General features: G+C 41.8%; 1 protein-coding gene across 2 annotated transcripts in view; it reads left to right on the top strand.

Moving 5' to 3' along the window:
• LOC143354412 (uncharacterized) overlaps window positions 1-22,123 on the top strand; it is a 331,754-nt gene that overhangs the window by 78,242 nt on the left and 231,389 nt on the right. For both annotated transcript variants that reach the window (XM_076788466.1, XM_076788465.1), the window contains one exon: window positions 14,764-15,015. In XM_076788466.1, the coding sequence (XP_076644581.1) occupies window positions 14,764-15,015 (252 nt within the window). The remainder of the gene's footprint in view (window positions 1-14,763; window positions 15,016-22,123) is intronic.

Here is a 22,123-nt window from a genome sequence, read left to right as displayed (position 1 = left end):
GCTAAAAAGCTGTCAACAGCAAGCTTCAATTCTTTAAATAATTTTACTGTTCCCGATTTGACCAATTCATTTTTGCTACAAACGCATGAAATCCTAAAATGCAAGTTCCATGAAATCCATAAAATGTCTGAAATGTAATTTTAATACTTTTGGTGTGTAAAATCAGTAGAATTTGTTTCTGTGAATTATAAATTACCATCTTTCTAAAAAAAAAAATAAAATAAAAAATCCGTCGAGTGTTTCATATTTCTTTTTCCTACCATCAGATTTTCTTCCATCAGATCTTCCATCACAGTTTCCCGTTTGTTGAAATAAATCGTTTTTCGAGAACGCGGAGATATAATTGGCCACAAATGGAAAACGACGTAATTTTATGCACGATACTCTGAAGTGAATTAGATTGTTTCTGTTATCCGTGGGGGGCAGTTCTAATCAAACGGGGCTTGTTCATTCATTTAACGGTAATTACGTGGAGGGAGCAAGAGAGATAGAGAGAAAAAAGTTCCGCGTGCATTGTGCTCGGCGAGCGAAGGGCGATTGTATCGTTAATAATTTGGCGGGCACGGAGAGATGGTGGATCGCTGCGAAATGGTTCACGCGTCCCATTATTATGCACTCGGACGGGTAAAAAGCGTGGATAATGTTTGCTCGGTAGTCGACGGCAGCCACGGTCTCGAGAATAGATTATAGGTTGACTCCGGGGGCAATTAAACTCCGTGCAATCGCAGCAGGAAATAGCTGTGCCATTGAAGTATTAGAGTTAACGAAGTAATTGTGCGTTTTTACAGCGTTGTTCGTAATGTTCCAGTACCACCCCGAATCGGAATTAAACAACTAGGATCTCGACTGCGTTTCGTTGACAGTTAACCGTGCATGTGCTAGGTCGTTCGAAAAGTTTATTTCGCCACATACAATAAACAACACGATCAACTGTTATTTGTATGCATTTACTACAAAAACTGATTGGTTGAACACAAAATTGTAAAGACTTGCAAAGACTGTTCTCGACTTATTAAAATTATTAAAATTGGAAATGCATTTTCGTTTAACTTCTGTTTCGTACAATTGACTTGGACAGTTTTATTTTAGGTGCGCAATTTATTTTATTGCTTCATAAACTTCCTTTTACAGAGTCACGCAATTTGGAAAAGGATATTTTCAAGCAGTTGTCTCTAATTATGTGCACAATGTACTATGAAATGCTTACTTTTTTTTCAATATACAGGGTGTCTCAAACACGTATTTCCTTGAAAAAGGTGATTCCTAAGATCATTTGCAATAACTTTTTTGGGAACCCGCCCACCATAGCCGCGCTCTGATCGGTCCGTGTTTTTCGTCGATAACTCCTGAACAAAGCCGCGGAGAACATTTTCGTAAAGGAAAAAGTTCTTTCAAATGACCTTGGGAATCGCCCTTTTCAAGGAAATACAACATTTTGGGACATCTCGTGTAATATCTAAATTATATTTCCACTTTTTCCCGGTTCAATATTATTGATATTGTTAAAGAATTTATTTGAACTTGGACAATGGAATATAAACTTTTCAGACAACCTAACAAATACATCTGGTTTATCTTCTTCCCTTGTCCCATTTGTTTCTCAACTTGTCGCAACCGCGGCCCCGGCAACGAAAGGTCGACGGAAACTCTCGAATTTTCCCGAGAAAACATTCTACAGGAGAATTGAATACTCTTGACAGGGTGCTGTAAACGTGCCAAACGTTCTACGAACAGCATAAACAACCGTCCGATCTGATTACGGTTTCATTATGCACGAAATTAAAGCGCGGAGTGCCCGCAGCCAGCTTTGAAAATAATGTTTACAAGATCAGTTTCCACGGCGGAATAAAATAATCTCGTTCCATGTAACGAAGAACTGCCGCGTAGTAGGGAGAGGAGGTTGCAGCGGGCTAATTGCTAATTACTTTACACCGGGTTCGCGGGAATAGTCCTGCGGGACGAATGAAATTAACAAAGAACGACTAACAAACGGGATTTAATCGTTTGCTTGTAAAGAGAGAGGGGGGGGGGCAAGTATAGAGGAACAGATTCGAGCGATTCGATTACGATGAAAATAATATTTTCAATTATAGGTGCATCCTTCGAGTCCCTTGCATCACGAAATCCGATCAGTTTCGGATCGACCGCGGAAATAAAGCAACGGAAACAAGGACAGGCAAACTCTCAGCTGCAAAAGTAGACGACCGCGTCCGTCAAGTCCGAGTTAAACGAACAGAGATCACTGGCAGCTCGCCTTTTTTTTCTCTCTCTTTCTTTCCGTCTCTCGCTCTCCCTACCCCCTTTCAGTCGGCTATTGGATATTCTGAATTACGATGGCAATCTTTTTCATTGCCGTGAAAGCTCGGGACGTCGCATTTGCAATTCGATACGCCGCGATGCTTGCGCCCATATTAACTCTCTTTCTGTTCTACGAACAACTAGACTTCTCATGCCGCGGAAAAGTGGAAATCGAAAGTAGTCTGTACACGCAGTAAAATTACTGGATTTTTCATATTTTACATTACTTTATAAAAATAACAAGAATGTGCTGCCCAAATTTTTAGCCATTTTTTTTTAGTAACATATATCCAGAGAAATAAATTTGTTGAATAATTCCTCTTGGATGTATCGTTAGAATCTTAGTAGTTGTAAATTAAGAATATTAGAACCGGTCAAAATGACGGGTTAATATTGCTACGGGACCTAGCGTCAATATTGCCCCGTAGGGCATTGCCCCGGCTCCCTCGGTGCAAGGAGCGTCGAGGCCACGCCCACTGCCAGCACTCCGACGCCGTTTGCTCTAAACCGAAGCTGTTTTATTCAGTTTCGCAGCAAAGAACGTTTATTACCTCTAATCACATTCATCACAGTGTCAGTCGAGTGTAGAAACCTTTAAGAAATTCATTGTGTTCTTAACGCATTAACTGGCACGTCAACGCTCATAAAAGCCTGACAAAGTCAATACGATTTATTGAAACACTAACAGAAGGTCAAGGTTCATCGAAGCGTTTGTCCGCTTAACCTTTTTACAACTTGCGACTATTTTCGTTGCACAGATCGTTATTGACATACCACAATGTTTCCATTGTTTCGATAAAACAGAGCCAGAAGCCGGGTACGTGTACCTTCTATTCCAGGTGCAATCAATATTTCGTCATCGCGAAAATGGAAACAAAAATTGGTTTACTCGGAAAAGTCGAAAAGGTCGTCGAATAAATCATTAGAACGCCGCAAATTGCAAAAAGGTTCGAATTCTGCGGGGAATCGAGGACCGAATGCGGCTTAATAAAAAATGGACGGTAAAGAAAATAAAAGGGGCGATTCGGAGCGAAATAGAATAACGAAAAATCGATGGATAGCCAGAAACGGATCGTGAGGAGCGCGCGCATATTTTCCGCGAATAAAACTGACTCGCGTCAGCTCGGACGATCTAATATAATTCAGTTCCCTTCACGTTAACTTATCTTTTGATGCGTGTTTACTTAGTTACACTGTTGCTGAAATTTCTTCGAGATAGAAACTGCCAAGGGCTGCTCTGCGAAAGAAACTCGATACCCCGCCCACTCCCCGACAGCCACGCCCCTTCCGCCGTACCCCCGCCTTTTCGATTCTGTTTTCGTTCTGGGAATCGAAAGCTTTCACCGAAATGGTGCTTTTTTTTAGATCTACAGTGCGATGTGTTGGTCTCTGGTGTGCAACGAGTTCTATAACTTTACTGTTTCATTTCTCTGATCTCGAATTTCTTCCTCCCCACTCCTTTTCCTCCGCCCACTTCTTTTAGGAGGGGCGTACTATAACGAACTCAGACTTCATACAATTTTGATCGTAACGTGTAATTTGCAAAAAGACTGTCTACCAATACAAGTAACTTTTGGGTACTCGGCAACAGTGATATTAGTTATTATACTTACATATTATTATGCAGGTGTCTCATGGTAAGTGCCGTTTCATGTAATTACTGAACGGCAGGTGATAGGGCAAAGATGTTCCACGCTTTTATCATAATTTTTCATGCCGAACGCCGTTGTGACAACTATTTCTATCTTAAATTTTTCAAGGTCATACCAAGGTCATCCGGTGTTTTCTTAAATGCAACGGTATATTTTCGTTTCGGTATTAAGTAAAAATAGAAGTTCAACATGTGTCCTTGAATTGACCTTGAGGCAACTCGAAGCCTTGAAATCGTATTCACGTCGATCGTGAACGACGCGACTCAGATTTTATTACAAGCATACAGCGAAAGGGTTAATGGGTACTTACAATTTTTGTTCCGCCTTGATACAGGAAGGAGGCGGCTCCGGCACTTAAATCGCATTTATTTAAACAACCAGTGTAGGTTTCACGTCCGTTGTAAAAATATTAGTCGGCCATCAATTTGTAGCCCGTTCGAAGCAATGCTTTTTAATTGTTTTCTGTTCGACTTTTTTTGCGTCGAGTGAAATATTACCGAACGCAATAGGATGTACAGCAGAAATTGCGCAAAAACGCGTAGCCGCCGCCTCGTTACAGCAGCGAGCCCTTCAATTGCCGGGCATCGTCCAATTAAATTATACAGGGAATTAGGTATTCCGTACGCGTATGACGACGCCGCGTGAGAGGAAGAAGATCGCGGGCCGCAGAGGTTTGACCCTGAAATTAATATTTTAGATCAGCGACGAGTAGACCGTGGGGGTTTATGCAAATCTGCATTCCTGCAAAGGAGTTTACGGGTGCCGTGCGCATTGAATAACTTCGGCGAACATTAAATAACTGAAACACAACCTATAGTTTCATTAAAATGGTACGGCCATTTTTTTTCTCCCAAAAATACCCCTTGGTGACAGGTTTCAAGTCGGCACGCCTATCATAAGGGTAGTTATAGGGTGAGCACGGTTTAACGAATTATGCTCTGTTTCTTCCGTCTTGTTCAAGAAAAAATTACGAAAAAATTTATAAACATTCTACCTAATAGCACACACGACAGTAAATTATTTCAGAATTTTTGGTTGCAAGGTCGATTTTTAAGAAAATCCGGAAGCACAAAATTGCCGATTTTATATTGGAGTTTTCAGAGTACGAAATTTTGGACATACCAGTTTCATAAAAATTCAGTAATGAGATATTGTTGAAACCATTGTTTTAAAATTTTTTCAGAATGTTTCATAAATTGCATCGTCGTTTACAAAAAATCCAAATCAATTTTTCAGTCGTTCCGAAAAATCGCTCCTGGCGCAGCACAGAAATAATGCAAACGGTATCGTGTTTCTCGTCGAGCAACTTCGGGGAATTTGTTCTCAATTTGTTCCAGAATTTCATTAAAATTTCTGGTCCGCATTATCGAAGATTCTTTGGCAAGAGTGGCACTCCAGATTTTTTAAAAAATTGCTGAGAATTATTTTGAGAAATCGGTTCCCAAAAATTTCGGCTCTTGGAAATTGTTCATCGGTTGTTCATTGTTATTTCGGAATATCGCTCGCTACAGCCGTAGAAATGATGCAAACGATGCCCGGTGGTCTCGGTTCACCGTTTAATTAATTAACAGTTTTATGTTAATAGATCTCCCCGGTCGTTTAGACGGAATTACAATTTTGTCGATTCGGTGATAACAGACCGGTGAGATTAAATAGAAGTTTACGTTCCCGTTGAAGGTTTTTCGTTCGAGCGGGGACGGTATATTGAAACTTGTGTAACGTTTTTATTTCAACGAGATCTGGGTTAGGTTTAATAACAGCGCCGCCCTTGCACGCCACGCTTGCCGCGCTACGCGAGCCTCATTCGCTTCATTTATTTACTAAATTGATCGCGGCACTCTTTATCGCCGCTTGTTCTCCTTCTTATTTCGCTGTTACCCTGTTTGTTTCGCTTTATCGAGATTTTGCCAGCGACTGTACGATTATCGTCGTTGTTATTATTAGACTGCAGATTTTTATGCAACATGAAAATTGCAGTAATTGCGGGACACAGAAGTTGCACACAATATTATTCCTTTTACTAACTGCTCGTCAGATTTTCTTCACAATAATTAGAAATTCTTTATTTTCAACGATTAGGAAATTATTAATCTGTAGGATGAAGGAAAGGGAAATATCTTACTTGTCCTACATTCACTTGAATGTTTAATTATTGATTGCAGGAGAATAGAATTTTATTTCAACCTAAAAGAAAGATATAGATTTTTGTATTTATTAAGCTCCTCAAACATGGGTTTATTTAACTTTACAAATATCTAGAAACAATATTATTGTGAAGTCTTGACTTAGGTCCGTTCGGCTTATTGTTAGATCAAGACTTTCCTGTACTAATGATATTAAAATATTCGTATTTAATAGACTCTGTTCGACATCTTCATCATACTTCTGACTCGATAGTGGAGGGGGTTAATAATTGCAAGAAATAATAGAGCACCAGTTTTTTCAGTTCCTTAAATGTTCTTTCTCACTATTCTGTACTTGATCCATTCATTTTTATCATAAATGCATAAAATCCGCAGATATTATTATGAATATTATATGCCCACGGTGCGCAATGAGTTTCACGACGATACTTTCTGTAAGTGTTTGCGTCTGACGCGATTCCACGGGTTTAATTTTGCAGAAGCTTTCACTGTAATCCATACAGCGCTTTCTCAGGGGCTGATAAGAAATTTCTTTTCCCTCTTTAATCCGCTGAAAACTTGACAAACAGAATCTACGCAGCGGGCCGACACACACACTGCCTCGTTGCAGGGACGAGATTCGAGAAAATGAAATTGCGTTCGTCGTGATTAGATAGGATTGTCTAATAATAATTGCACGTGCGGGCGCGCGTGGAATGTGAGCGATGAAAATAATATAAGCACGATTGTTTACATAACAACCGGCCGATTTGCATGCGAATCGAACGGGCGGATGGCGTCACTCCTGGAGGAATTTATTGATGCGATTATCTATTAAAATTCCGTAAACCATTGTGCCTCCACCTCACAATTTTTAATTAATTCCTCCTATCGACGTGTCTACAGCGTCGATCAGAAGACGCGGCCGCAGCTCGAATTCGAGAAACAAAATTAATTATCTCGGGTTTTCATTTTTGGAAATTATGTTTACAGTGCGTTTGCTTTTGTGCGACGAAATTGTCGACAAGGTCAAGGACATTTTCGATGCGAGTTGCGGGTCAGTACTGACCCGGCCCCCGGGTCCGACCTTGGCCTCCAGCGAACTTTCCTCTGAATGGCCGCTGGTTGTATATTCATGCGAATTTCGTGGCGCGCTCGAGGAGTCCGTTCCACGCCGGTTATTTTTATCCGAGGTATCATTCACGAATGAGTCTTAGATAACATTAGATTCGATTAATCGTCCAATCTTAAACCCGATTCGAACACCGTGCAATCTCATTCCCCGGAAACACTAAACACTCCAATTAAAAATGATTAAAAACAGTTGTGTCTCTTCCAACCTGCAGACAGTCGAAAGCATTGTTTTCGTTTTCGTATCATCAAGATTTGCAATGGCGAATCTTAATTTAATAAATCACGCGCGAGTATTCCGAAGTATTTATGCAGATAAATTGCTCGGCTCTCAAGGTCCTCGTTCAAGGACTTCGTTCCGCGAGTACTCACACAAAGCTAATTAATGTCTGTAATTAATTACAGTGCGCGCCCACACACACACACACACACACAGTCGAAACACAGATCGATTCAGAATCGAAATAATTACTATCGCGTTAAACAAGACACAAATCGCGCCGACAATATCGCAAAACGCGCGCGCGCGCTTGCATGGAGACTCCCACGCTGGATCGCACGCTTTTCAAGCAACAATTAAGTGTAAAAATTGTTGTGCAACACCCACAGGTTCACCCCGGCGACCTTTTGTTTCGCTATCCGCTTGCGATACACGGCCTTCTTTGCTTCAAAGCGATATGAACTATGTAATCACTTTATATCCTTCATTAACAACGTAACACTTTCTATGAAAAATTCCGGTGCATGTATGAACTTTCTGCGTAACAAAATCATAGGAATCAATTACGTGAAAAAGGTGTGCTAAACGATTCTACGAACTGGAAATTCTCCGTCTGCAAACATAACTTCGAGAAAAATAGAGTTGTAAACTGAGGAATAATCGATCTCAAAATAAATGAAAAAATATTCTGCAGGAAAATCGACAACCAGAAAAACATGTGCGGCATAATAAATTGCGAGATGAAGGAAGAGCGAAACTTTTGCCGGTGACTGTACGAGCCGCGAATGTTAATCGTGCATTCGATCGTCCGCATTACTCGATTAAAAAAGAAAAAAAAAACAAAGTGTTTAGTAACATACAGAAGGTCAGAAAACGAGGAATTCGATAAACGTGCACAGCGTACAGTCTCGCGCGAAAATCTCGCAACGATGCGCTCGACGAGTCCCATAGTCTTTTATGTTCCCCCTCCCCCTCCCCCTCCCCCTCCGTTTCTTTCGTCGTGGCCGGTTTTCTTTTTGCCAAGATTCAACCGTCAACACGGGTGATTAACGAAGCACGCGAGGGCCAGCGCCGATGCACCTCTCTCTCTCCCCCCACACCTCCCCCGTTGCACATGCACCGGCGTGCATCGTGCGAGAAGCGCAGAAGCGCGATGCGCCCGCGCATCAATCACAACCGGTCGCCGCCGGGAATCCAATTTTCGACGCTACTGTACCTCCCCGGATTATTGAATCGCTAAAACGATCCTCCCCTCCCCCCTCTGTCTCCCTCCCCCAACATTTTGTTTCCGGTGTAATGCGAGGGAAATGCAGCCATTCTGCAGCTCGAACCAGTTAATTAATCCATTAAGTCCCATGCAATACCGTGAAACGATTTTTGCACACGCAACTATTAGGTTGTTGCGTACGAAATGAGATAGCACAAATGTTTTCGAAATAATAGATCAAAAATAGAATATTTGCAGTTTTGCATTTCTAATTATTTTTTGCTGCTGTCCGATGAATTGTATTCCCTCTATTTTAACCCTCCCATAATTTTTACAAAAACCACAATTCTAATCAATTTTTATGAAACCCAAAATTTTATACTAATATCTTTACTTATCGATTAGCTTCAATAGGTATCCTGAAATTTTTTAAACTAAAAAATCCCACCCTCGCCTAACCTGATTTTCTAAAAATTCTCCTAATTTAAAGAAAAATTTATCTCCCCCAAAAATTACTATAAAATTTTATGTAAATTATCCGTAATCATAATAGTTCTTCTAAAATTAATTTAAACTTGAAATTCCCCTAAAATGAAGTTATTATAAGAATTCCTTTAAATTAGTTCTCTCTAAGTTAATTTACTTAAAATTAATTTAAACTTGAAATTTCCTTAAAATTAAAGTTAAAATTAACTTATTATAGGAATCCCTTTAAATTAGGTGTCTCCATGACAATTCTTTAAAAATTAATGTAATCTTGAAATTTCCCTAAAATTGAAGTTAAAATGAAGTTATTCTAAGAATTCCTCTCCTTTCGGGTTCGCAACTTCGATTCGGATTGTTTAAAATAATTTGTACGCGAGCGACAGTTTCGGCAGCGATTCCATCGCGTTACACTCGCGGAGCCGTTATCTGGGAAGATTTAGCTTGTTAACAGAGTGATTTGTGGGTAGTAAACACCGTGGATCGCTCGAACACAGCAGAATAGGACAAAGATTCCGCAGCGATGGACGAACGTAACATAATTGGCATTTGTCGTTGCAAACCTCGGCGTAATGAACCGGAAGATTTATCGGTTCGTTAAATAAAGGATCGAAAGAGGATGACGGAAAGTGAAAGCGAGCACACGAACAACGAGTTAACTCGTCTCCGGCGATGTGTAAATCGATATGCACCCAGTCGGGAATGCAGGCGACACTCGATACTCGAAATAATCCCATAATGGTTTTCTAAGTTTATTGAGCGGCCGATAAACGTCCTGACAATCGGGCGCCGTTCCCGTACTGCAGATTTTATGCGACTCTACAGCAGGTGCAATGAAAACTGTAATAGAGTTCGACGACAGTCGCACGCTCTCCTCTCTCACTGCCTAGTAAAACATTCGGCCAATACGTTTTCACGTTGAAAGGACTTCCTCCTTTCACAATCCGGCCCATCAAAACGTATTAGCATCAACGATGCTGAGTCAATGCTAGTATTACTAGAGCGAATTCACGGTATCATAACGGTAGAGCAGAAAAGGGAAAATGGAGTTTCACGGTTTAAGAAAAGTTCAAATTCCTGCAGAAGTATGATAATGCAATCGTAAAAACCCTAATGGACGGTACTCCGAAATTTTTGACCACCGCCGAGCAGTAAAAAATATTTTATCGCCGCAGAAGAACGAAACACCCTCTCCCCTCGGTCGTTCATTCCGCGATAAATTGTCATTAATAATAATGTTTATTCGCCTCTTCTCATTGCGACTTCTGGACATTTAAAAACTTCCTACCGGTACCGTGTTTGTCGAAATTCCTGCAATTCGTACCTCAGAGTTTATTCTGACTTTCAAAAGCTAAAAACTTGTTTTCAACAGAGACGAGATAGAAATAAAAATTCCGATAATTCAGACATTGATCCGTATCTATTTTTATTCTGATTTTTGAAAGCTTGAAAATTTTACTGCATTTGTTTTCAACAGAGATGAGATTGTAGAATAATAAAATTTCCAGTAATCCGTGCTTGGGATTTTCATTCTGATTTCTGAAAGCTTGAAAATTTTACTGCATTGGTTTTCAACAGAGATGAGATAGTAGAATAATAAAATTTTTCAGTAATCCGTGCTTGGGATTTTTAATCTGATTTCTGAAAGCTTGAAAATTTTACTGCATTTGTTTTCAACGGACATGAGATAAATAAATTAATATAGGCGCAGTAATTGGTACCCCCACGGTAATTGGGCCCCTTACCCTAGTGGAATAATAAAAATTCCAATAATTGGCACCTACACTAGATTTTTTCACAAAAATGGGATGATAACTTTTTCACCTTTGAACTTTTTTTTTACCGCCAGCTCGCGACGTATTAAAATGTTTGTCGTCGCCGAGACGAGCCGGCTCGGTCGTTCACCGGCGATAAACAATTATCGATGATAATTCCCCGTTCTTTTTATTCTAATAAACGCTGCCGTATTTGCGCAGCCGGGTGTCGAAACAGCTCGCAAGAAATTTAAAATAATACATTAGCGTCGGATCCGCGTTCGTTATCGGAGTTCAAACAAGATGCGTATCATTCTCCATTCAGTCTCTTGAACGGGCTCAAGGTCCGCGGGCGAGTAGTAGACCGCGAAACGAATATGGAAACTTTCATAATTAAGATATCGAGGCTTTTTAATGACTTTGATCGCGCGTTTTTTCTTTCCGGTGAGTGACTTCTCGATCGAAAATGGAACGAAAAAGGGGGGTGGAGGGGAGGGCGGTGCGGGATCTATAGAAAATATTTAATTCCGATTGCGAAACGCGTGTTCGCGTTTTGATTTAGTTCGATGCTCGCGCGAAGTGTTTCTCATTTAACGCGCCCGTAATTACCTCCCGTCGATTTCTAGTTTATTACATCTGTGTTTCGACTGCACATTATTAATTAGAGGCATTAATTAGATTCGTGTGTTCGCAAACGTCGCCTTTAAAAATAACCTTGGGAAAGCTGAGCGATTGAGCTGCCTGCGTAGATACCTTGCAATACTTGCGCGCGTGTAATTTGTTCATGTAAAAACGCGATTCTCCAATGCCAAGCTGGGAAATAATGCTTCTGATGTTCCGTAAGAGGAAGAAATATTTTTTAATCGATCCGAGTCAATTATAATGTTTCTGTGATTAAAATTGGCTGTCGATTGAAAATGGGAGTGAGGAAAAAAATGTGTATTTCGAATGTAGTGGGGGATCGATGGGATACGCGTTTCCGCGGACGGTAACAAAGGTATTGTCGGTAAACGGTTTTTAAAGGAGCACATTGTTACAAACGAGGGCCCGGCGGCATGGAATATGAGTCACCTAACGACTTGTTTCACTTGACGAACGTCCATAAAACCGAACTAACGGCTCGCAAATAAGCATGCTCGCCGCCTCGGCCTTTAAAGAGCGCTTGAACTGCGCCGGGAGCCGCGCGGGAGGACGTTGCCTTATTTTCGCTCGCTCGTTTTTCCGTGAAATTAACGGCCGATAAGCATTCGACGGATCGACCTTCTTTCGATACCAGTGTCCGTCACCTGAAACACCGGACACAAGTCCAAAAAACTGCGGAAATGCTCGAACCCTCGCTATTGGAATTTTAAACAAATAAAACGCGCATGTTAGGCTTGAGATCTGAAGATAATATTTATACCACCATTAGATACAGGTACCAATATTATGTATGTAAAATTTGGAATGAATCCGATGACGTTTAAGAAAGTTGTAAAATATTTGTTGTTAGGTTGTACCGAAACAGGGTCACCAAAGTGTTCGAGCGATATTGGATCATTAAATAAATAAAATATGCCCGTTAGGCTTGAGATAGAAAAGTAATATTATAAATACTGTAAGACACAAGTATCAGGATTCCATATGGAAAATTCTAATAGAATCTAATAATATTTGTAAAAGTTATAAATATTTGTTGCTAGGGTGTACCGAAACAGGGTCACCAAAGTGTTCGAGCGATATTGGATCATTAAATAAATAAAATATGCCCGTTAGGCTTGAGATAGAAAAGTAATATTATAAATACTGTAAGTCACAAGTATCAGGACTGCATATGTAAACTTTTAATAGAATCTAATAACATTTGTAAAAGTTATAAATATTTGATGGAAGAGTATACTGAAACAGGGTCACCAAAGCATTCGAACGCTATTGGAACATTAAATAAATAAGTTATGCACGACTCAAGGTCGAAAGGTGATATTTTTACTACAATAACATACAAGATACTACATATAAGATTTGTACCGTATAAAATTTGTATAAAATTTGATTTGTATCTTTGAGCCAGACAAAATTTTCAAAAGTTGTGAAACATTCATTGCGATGAAGTTTATTTAGGATCTTATAAAATTATTATTTTACCCAGCTTCCTATATTCTACAACATCGATCCCCACGCGATCGTCCATCGCGTACCATTTGATTAAAAAATACTTTATCGAATCATTACCATTTAATTGTGCATTTGAAACCGCGAAGATCGCGCGCGACTACTTAAATAAACGGGGAATTGGAAACGAGCACTCCCGCGCAGCTAATAAGCGTTCATAAATAATTCCACAGGAAGAAAAAAAAAGAGAGAGAGAAAGAGAAAGAGAAAAAAGAACTGGATCGCCGGTCGACGATAAACGCAACCAGTTTCTGTAATGCAAACAAGGTTGATAATGGGTAAAGCGGTGAGCGCGTCGCGATGCCCCGCGGAATTGTTTAATAACATATTATTACAAATAACTCGCCGGCGGTATTTATCCGTCACGCTGACGGACTATTATCTGATTTTTTTTTTTTTTTGTACATCGTGCTCGATCGATTACGATTGCGTTTCAGAGAAACACAAACGGCACAGGATTTTATCGTAGATTTTTCCTTATCGCTAACTAATATTCCCGTGTACGGCCACGAATGTTATTACTTATTCGAAGTATCAACTATAATCTGTTCGACACGGAGTGTTATAATTTGTTGGCTCTGTCCGGACAACTGTACCATCTACAACACTGTTGTAACAGCTCGATAAGATTAGAATCGAAGCCTCGATTGTAAAACACGCTGTGCGAGTAATCTCGAGTCCTGTTTCGAGTGCAATCTTGTCTTCGAGACGAGTTTAATCGATCGACTGCGGATCTTATGCAAAATACATCATTTTTTATGTCCGATCGCGTCACACCAGAGTTCGATATTGATAATGCAATAGATGCTGATTCTCACTTCTATTAATTTTCATAGGTCGAAAACAATATTTTTTTAAATCCTCACGTATGTACTTACTATTCTTCATTTGGTCTACTCACTGTTGTCATAAATGCATACAATCAGTCGTTCGATCGTAAGGGATTAGTAATAATTTATTTGGTATAGGGAATATTTGTCTTTTATACAAGATTGTATACTATGGATTTTTGTGGAAAATAAAAATTGTTTGACACACAGAAACGTCTTTCTTTCTGTAATAATTTCGATAAGCTGATACAAGGTGTTCCAAAAATGTCGTGCTTGAAAAGGGCGAATCCCGAGGTTTTTTTAAATAACTTTTTCCTTTGCGAAAATGTTCTCCGCGGCTTCGTTCAGGAGTTATTAACGAAAAACGCGGTCCATTCGGAGCGCGGCTATAGCGGGAGGTCCCGCTGAGAGCAGCGTTGGCATTGGCCGAGCCGGAATCCGTCCGCTGTAGCCGCGCTCCGATTGGTCCGTGTTTTTCGTTAATAACTCTTGAACGAATCCTCGGAGAACATTTTCGCAAAGGAAAAAGTTACTTGAAATGACCTTGGGAATCGCCATGTTCAAAGAAGTACATTTTTGGGACGCTCTGTGTCTAATTATAAATGATGGATAAAACAGTACCGCCCGTTAATCAATTTTCAAATAGGCAGGATTTGTAACCAAAAGAAAGTTGCAATCGATTCCTTGCGAGATCCACGAATTAGCACGCCTAATGGCATAAACACTAAACGAGAGAATGGCGCGTCCGGCAATTGAAAGTGATCGTGCTCTCGAGTGAAGTACGAGGGGAGTAAAAATGGATCGGTGCGTCGTTTCCCGTGTTTACACCGAGACTGTGACAGATGGCCTCGATTCCGAGGTATACAATGGGGTTTACCTGTGTACCTGTGCTGACCTTGTTCGTTTGATTGCAGTTATTGGGCGGTGCTTGCTTCAGCCACGGCCCGTACACATTCTACAAAGCGGTGAGGATAGGGAACGGTCGCGTCTTACGTCTCGGCAGCTTCTTCCTGACGAAACTTTGGAGCGATGCGGATCTCGTCAGCATCGGGGAGCTACAGCTGCTGTGGATGGACAGCCGGGGCCCTAATCAGCCCCTGGCGTCCCTACGACTATACTTCCTGCCGGAGAACACCCCGGATGGACGAAGGGACACGCACGGAGAGGCAAGTCTCTTCCCTCAATTCCTACGAACATGGAACCACCCCCTACAACCCTCTAAAGAATCTAACAACCCCTTGACTGTATCAGAAAAATTATTAAAGTACAATTGGCTCAATTTTTATAAATGCGTTACAATTATCCAAATTAATTAGAGTTGCTTAGCTCTGACGATGAAAAATGGTTATTCTTTAAAAAATGACAAAACTTCGGAGCCAATTGAAAAATGTTAAATCTTCAAATTCATTTATTTATTGTTAAAGTTTTTCCTTAAAGATGTATATTACTTATAAAGAAGATTATTTCGCGTCTGGAATTATACACGAAATATCTGAAAATAATAATGCATTACTGAAAAATCAATTACCGTCCAGCCATTACTCGAAGCGTTAATATCCTCGCAAATAATAATTGAATACGGCATCCGGCAGCCATCAATAAAATAACTAATCCCCGGCAGACTCGGGGACGAGAATTTTAATTTCGCTTTTGCGAGCGGCGTGGACGGGTTGGGCGTCGCGAATTTCGTTATCCCGCGTGTGCCGGCGTATAAATATTAAATACAAGGTATGCATCGCGGATTAAATATTTGCGTGTTCGAATCGTGCAAATTTTTCTATTGTCGCGGCGGCGGCGCCGGCGACGCGACGGTAGCGCGCATCCCGCTGCAATCGCATTAAATTCCATTGCATTGCAGCGCCCCCTTGGCTGGTGCGCTGCAGAATTATACAATTTAATATCGCCGGTGTTATTAAATCGCAAAGTTGTAGTAGTACGGCGAAAAACAGAATAAAGGAACAACGTGGCCGCGTATGCACCGTATTGCGCTACGTGTGCAACGCCGGGCAACGATTATTCTTGTAACGGCGATAATCGCCTACTTAGAATCGCAGGACTCGCATCATAGGTCTTTGATACTTCCTTGCGTCATTCAATGAATCATCGCTCTTCCAATGACGACCTGTTCTAGTTTTTCATCGAGCAATTTTCGCAGTAACCGAAAATTACCGGGAATTTTATTAGAAGGGACACGCATAACTTCTGAACCAGTGAATTCCTCACATTATAACTTGGATTTTTGGCATTTTTTCGTAAAAATCTGCAGGATTCTCTAAAGAAAAAGTGAAAAATTTCTGGGTTCCCAAGGTGAAGTTTAACCGAAGAATTTCGATTACGCTCCGAGAATATTAGCAGTCTGCGGATCTTTATGCATTTGTAGTATACTCGCATTTTGAAAACTGCTTCTTCCAATCGATCCCATTTCCCCCATTTGGGAAACCCCAAACATTCCATAAAATCAAAGTAAGTCATTGAATGAAATAAAAATTGAAAAAATTAAATGTATGATACTGAGTAGTCCTCCAACTTTCTTGCACGTTACAGATCCTAATCAAATTTGGTGCAATGAATATATCAACGTAACAATTCGTTTTAAAACCTGGACAAATAATTCCGTCACCCACATATCGGTGACGTGGCATTCAACGTGTTAAATTATTTTCCGATTTCGTTGATACGTTCTAGAGACAACGTCGCTCGCGGTAGACATGTTGTTTTGACTGCTCCGGTTTAACCTAGATAATCAGTATGCCAAATGCCGCGGACGCGTTCAGAATACTTTCGCGGGAGGAGCGAGTAGAGCTCGCAGAAAATCGGCAGCCTAACTCGCGAACGACGAAGAACGAACGTAGATCCGTAGCCGAGGGGGGCTGTTTGGTAATCCGACTGATTCATTATTTGAAACGTTACTTTCCCGTTCCGCGGCCAGAAACAAATCATGCCCGTGACCGGCGGAAACGAGATTACTTTCACAATAAAAACAATGAAGCAATCCGCGGGGCTGATTTATCGCTTTAAATATTACTCTCTATTTTCGAGCGCAACTATTTATGTCCCGGGCCCGGCCGTAAAACAAGATTACTTCTCCCGCATTATTTTCACAATAAGAACAATGAAGCAATCCGTCTGATTCATTGCTCGCCACGTCGCCGTCCATCTAGCCAATCCGGCTCTCATTCTCTCTCTCTCTCGCTCCCCCCCCCCCTCTCTCTCTCTCTCTCTCGGTTCTCGCGTTTGTGTATGTACGTCCCGGTTCACTGGAAAAGAATAAAACCGTTCTTTTCCTCGGGATGGATCTTTTTTTTCTTGTGCGATTTTCCTCCATTTTACCCCGGTTAAGGGGCGCGTCTGGCTTAGCAGCCTCGCGGAATCGATCTTTCTTTATTTCAACCCTAAATGGAGGACTCTGGAGGACTAAAAACGTGCGAAAGAAATTTCTCAAATTTCAAAGTCCATTGAAAACGCAAGGATAAAATAATGCAGAAGAAAGCCCGAAGTGCGCTAAATTTTGAACGAGGAACCGGATTTTATGAGAATATTCCGAATATCTTTGAAAGAATCATGTCAAATTGCGACCCAATCGAATTTTCAAAAATGTGCGAAACGAGTTACCCAAATTTTCACGTCGATTGAAAACGCAAAGATAAAATAATAAAAAAGAAAACTTGGAGTGCACACAATTTATAACGAGGAAGAGAATCTTTTTACATATATCGACTATTTTTGGAAGAAGCGTGTGAAATTGCGAGCCGATCGAATTTTCAAGAATGAAACAACATCTCAGGGACGCTATTGATTTAAGCAATAAAGGTGGCGGCAATCGATTGAAGTGAAATTGCAATTAATTGTCAGAGTTGCGTCATGGAGAAGCGCAATGTAATCTCGATGTCAGAATCGGCTGTTTCGTTGTAACTTTACATTTCAGTTAATTGTCCCTGATAAGATAAGACGCGCGAGCGTGTGTGTGACGGTTCTCCTACTGCGTTATAAATATATGCTATCAATCGTGCATGTAATCAAAGTGAACCGCGATCGCAGACCACGCTGGAAATGTTCGGCACGATCTCGTTGGATGAAAATTCGAATGAATTCGGCGAGGGAGAGGGAGGGGGAGGGGGGATGGGGCGTCGCGACGGCAAACAATGAGACGCGACGAAATCGTTCGCCCGACGATTTCCAAATGGGACGAGCTCTTCTATGATTCAGCAGTATACTACCGCCTGTCAACGGATCAAACCGCATTATCAGGCGTTTTCGTGGGGATATCGCGAACCGAGTTGCGTGTCGAGGAATTTCGCGGAACGGTAATTATTTCATCCGACTGGTACCGTGTTGTTCGAATGAATTCTGTAACAGTGACTCTGCACGTTTGCAGGCTACTACAATTTTGGGAAATTTAAAGGTCGAGCCATTTCAAGTATTGAGCACCGAAAATTTTGTTCGCTGTTTTCCGTGTGAGAAATCCAAAAGACAAATGTTTACATCAATATTCCCCCTTCCTTTCTATTTTTGAAGCCGCATAAAAATTCTCAAAGAATTCTTTTCAATAAAAACCGACGAATCTCTTGGCTACTTGATAATATCGAGTAACGTAAAATAAGTTGATGCATACTCAACATTCATTTTTATTCAAGCCGGTTTTCCTTATTGATTTGTGGCTATTTTATGAGGAAACCGTCAGTGGCTTTTTGTTAAGCATTTTTTAGGATTAGGAGCAAAAGAACATGTTTTGATAGAAGCTAACAAATTATTTTTGCTGGCAGGAGAATATTATCGAGTTGCTGCTTTATAATGCGAACGTGAAAAAAGTACCGAACACGTTGAAAACACTCCCCCGAGAAATTCTACAAGAGAGTTCCAATAAAAAATAATTCCGGAGCAACAATTCTAGAATAACAGCTTCAACTTCAGTATCAAACAATGAAAAAGAGCTGTTCAATCATTTCCCACGGAAGCGTTTTCATAGTTTCATTAATTGCAAGATAAGAAACCGGTCGTGATAGGTTCAATGTTAATGAATAAAATCTAGCACAGTAAGAAATCAATTTCCCGGAGTAACCTCGAGTAAATCATCGCGCATTATTTTATCCCTGACCATCGAAAGTGGATCTTGCGATAAAAAGATCTCTCGTTGATCGGCTAAAAAGAGCCGGCCCTTAAAGTGTATCCTGCAGAAAAGAAACTCGGACGAAGGAAACAACTCGAGAAATAAAATATCGCAGTCGTTGATTGAATTTCCTTTTTGTTAGTAATGATATACCCCTGTGTCCGGAGAGAGAGAGAGAGAGAGAGAGAGAGAGAGAGAGAGAAAGAGGAAAAAGAAGAAGAAAAAATAAAAGAAGTGTTCCGCATAATTGCCTTAGAATCAACAATCTGGCTAGAAAGTAGATTTCCGAGAAGAGCCGGCCGGGAGAGCAGCAACTCGCAACACGACGACGACGCAACCTTGATTTGCTATTCAGCCGGGGCTCCGGGATGATTGTACGTTCCCTGGCAGAGCTCGGCGAGGAGATCATAGATCAATTGAGACAAGTTCTTCAGCACATTTATTGGGAATACGTCGAACGTGGAAGCCGATTACACGTTACAGTCCTTGTCGTCCGCCGTCTCGCGTCGACAGCTTCTTGTTGCGGACGGCCACGGCCGGTAGCGGCTAATTAGAATTTAGCCGGTAATCAGCCCGAGAATAACGCGAAAACCGAATGCAACGGGGAAACGGTGCATTCGGACGGTTGCGAAGATCGGTTTGCCGTGCCGTTCGGGTTTTTCCTTTTCTATTTCGAACGTGTCCCGGACACGAAAATCTTCGAGGTAACCGGACTCGTCACCGGCCAATCGGAAAACTTCCCCTTCGATGACTCGGACCCGCCACCGAAATTACCGGGCGGCTTACGGGTCACTTGCCCGACGATCCGATAAGATTCGATACGTGACGAGCATTCGACTTTCATTAGCGTCCATTCTACTGTATCCACGATTTACAACAGGGCACTGGTTGGGGCCCCTCGAACGCTTGCTACCCCCACCAACGCTTTCTTCCGTGCAGCGTGCATCTTCGTTGTCTCACCGTGCCATAGTCGCCGGTTCAAGACTTGTTCCCCCACTCTAACTTCCCCCTCTACCCTCTGTTCCCCCACGCTTTGCCATGGCCCAGTCACGTGACGCGTGCATGTCACTATGCGCCGTAAGTACCTTCGTAGCTACTCGCGACAGGTTAGGTGCGTCCTTTCTCCATGGCAACGGCGCTTCCTGGAAGGGGACAGTGGGCGCTACGCAGTGTCGCCAGATCAAGACTTGTTCCCCCACTCTAACTTCCCCCTCTACCGCGCTGTTCCCCCACGCTTCGCCACCGGCCGGTCACGTGACGCGTACCGTCTCTGTCATGCATGCGACCATACACCGTAAGTACCTTCGTAGCTACTCGCGATAGGTTAGGTGCGTCCTTTCTCCATGGCAACGGCGCTTCCTGGAAGGGGACAGTGGGCGTTACACATGTCGCCAGATCAAGACTTGTTCCCCACTCTAACTTCCCCCTCTACCCTCTGTTCCCCCACGCTTTGCCATGTCCCAGTCACGTGACGCGTGCATGTCACTATGCGCCGTAAGTAGCTTCGTAGCTACTCGCGACAGGTTAGGCGCGTCCTTTCTCCATGGCAACGGCGCTTCCTGGAAGGGGACAGTGGGCGTTACGCAGTGTCGCCAGATCAAGACTTGTTTCCCCACTCTAATTTCCCCTTCTACCGCGCTGTTCCCCCACGCTTCGTATCGTGCATATATAACCTTGTCTCAGTGTCCTATTAATGGTCCGATGGTCGAAATATATCTACACTTGCGTTTTATGGGTTCTGACCATCGTCGAAATCCCATGGATTTTCAATGGGGATCTCGTTGTTTTTCGCACACGCGTTCCGATTGAATCGCTTGTAGTCTATCTTTTCGTGTCTCTTTCTCGTTGGATCGAGAACGGCTCGGTTCTCCTCGCTCGCTCGGATCCTCGTTATTTATGGGTTGACATAAATTCGTAATTATTGACTATTTTATGTTGCGTTGCGGCGGAATTTATCGGAGACGTGCCGAGAGCCACGGACGTTTATCGACTGGCCATGATACAGCGTTGCGAGGCATTAACGTTGATCGAATTTCGCTTAATCTTTCGTGTTACGCCGACAGAACAGGCTCACATTCGTTATTGGATCAGTCGCGAGCAGACTGAGGGATATCTTTACGTAGAATTAAAATTGTCTGTTACGAAAAGCCAGGAGACTTCGAAATTTCTTCTTTGCTCTAACAATTTTGGTAGATCCGAACAACGTACAGTGTTTACTCTATATATGTCCCAAATGCCTAGCCCATAAATGTCTCAGAACTAGCCCCACTGCCGCAAGGTATACCCCGTGAGAGGCCAAGAAGTTCGAGATGCTCGTATCTCCTGACCGTTATATGTCCGTGGCTAGACACGTGTTTTGGACATATATCGAGTAAACGCTGTACCTCCAATATTTCAGTCTTTCCAATGTTTTCAATTATAATGAAATTAATTTTAAATCACTCGTAAGTAGACCGAGGATTTTTATGGAGGACCTAAATTTTCTGAATCGATTGTAAAAAGCGAGAATTAAACGACAATCTCCTCTAACAATTTCAGTGGGTCGAAAATAATATGATATTCTTACATTCTTGCACACAATTTTGTATATTTCTTCTCATTTCCGTCGGCAATCCACATAATTTTGCACTCGGAACTATTTTTCTACATAATTTTTTTCATTTTTAGTTGATTTTAACGTTTAGTGATCTTCAATGGCGCCCCAAAATTATATTCTGCCACATCGTACGATTGATTTAAACGCAAAACCAAAAGTCTGAGACAGAAATCATTCTTATCAATTTAGACTTGCACGACGGTATAGCAAACGCGTCGAGATCGGTGTCACTGTAGAATTCCGAAGCAGTACGTGATGGAGGCGACGGACCGTATCTGTTGCAACAATGTGATGGATCATTCGGTGCCCGATGACGGGGGCCTCGGATCAAGGATTTCTCGGCGGCCGAGCGGCGTAATCATCGCCACAATGTGGCGGAGCGAGAGCAAACGATAATAACTAGTGGATAATGATTCATCGGATAATGAAGCCTCGATAATGAACGGTCGACTGACATTGGGCTCGCATCGGGAGCGAATCACGGAAATGGCGAACAAGAAATCCCCGGCGTGCTACTCGCAAATACGGTGGAATGCAAAAAAAAAAAAAATTGCAAATGGGGTCCCTCAAA

This window comes from Halictus rubicundus, chromosome 5, assembly GCF_050948215.1.
Source record: "Halictus rubicundus isolate RS-2024b chromosome 5, iyHalRubi1_principal, whole genome shotgun sequence".
In the NCBI taxonomy this organism is placed as follows: Eukaryota; Metazoa; Arthropoda; class Insecta; order Hymenoptera; family Halictidae; genus Halictus; species Halictus rubicundus.
Note: the sequence above shows the minus strand (reverse complement) of the source record. Positions and strands in the feature narration are given on the sequence as shown.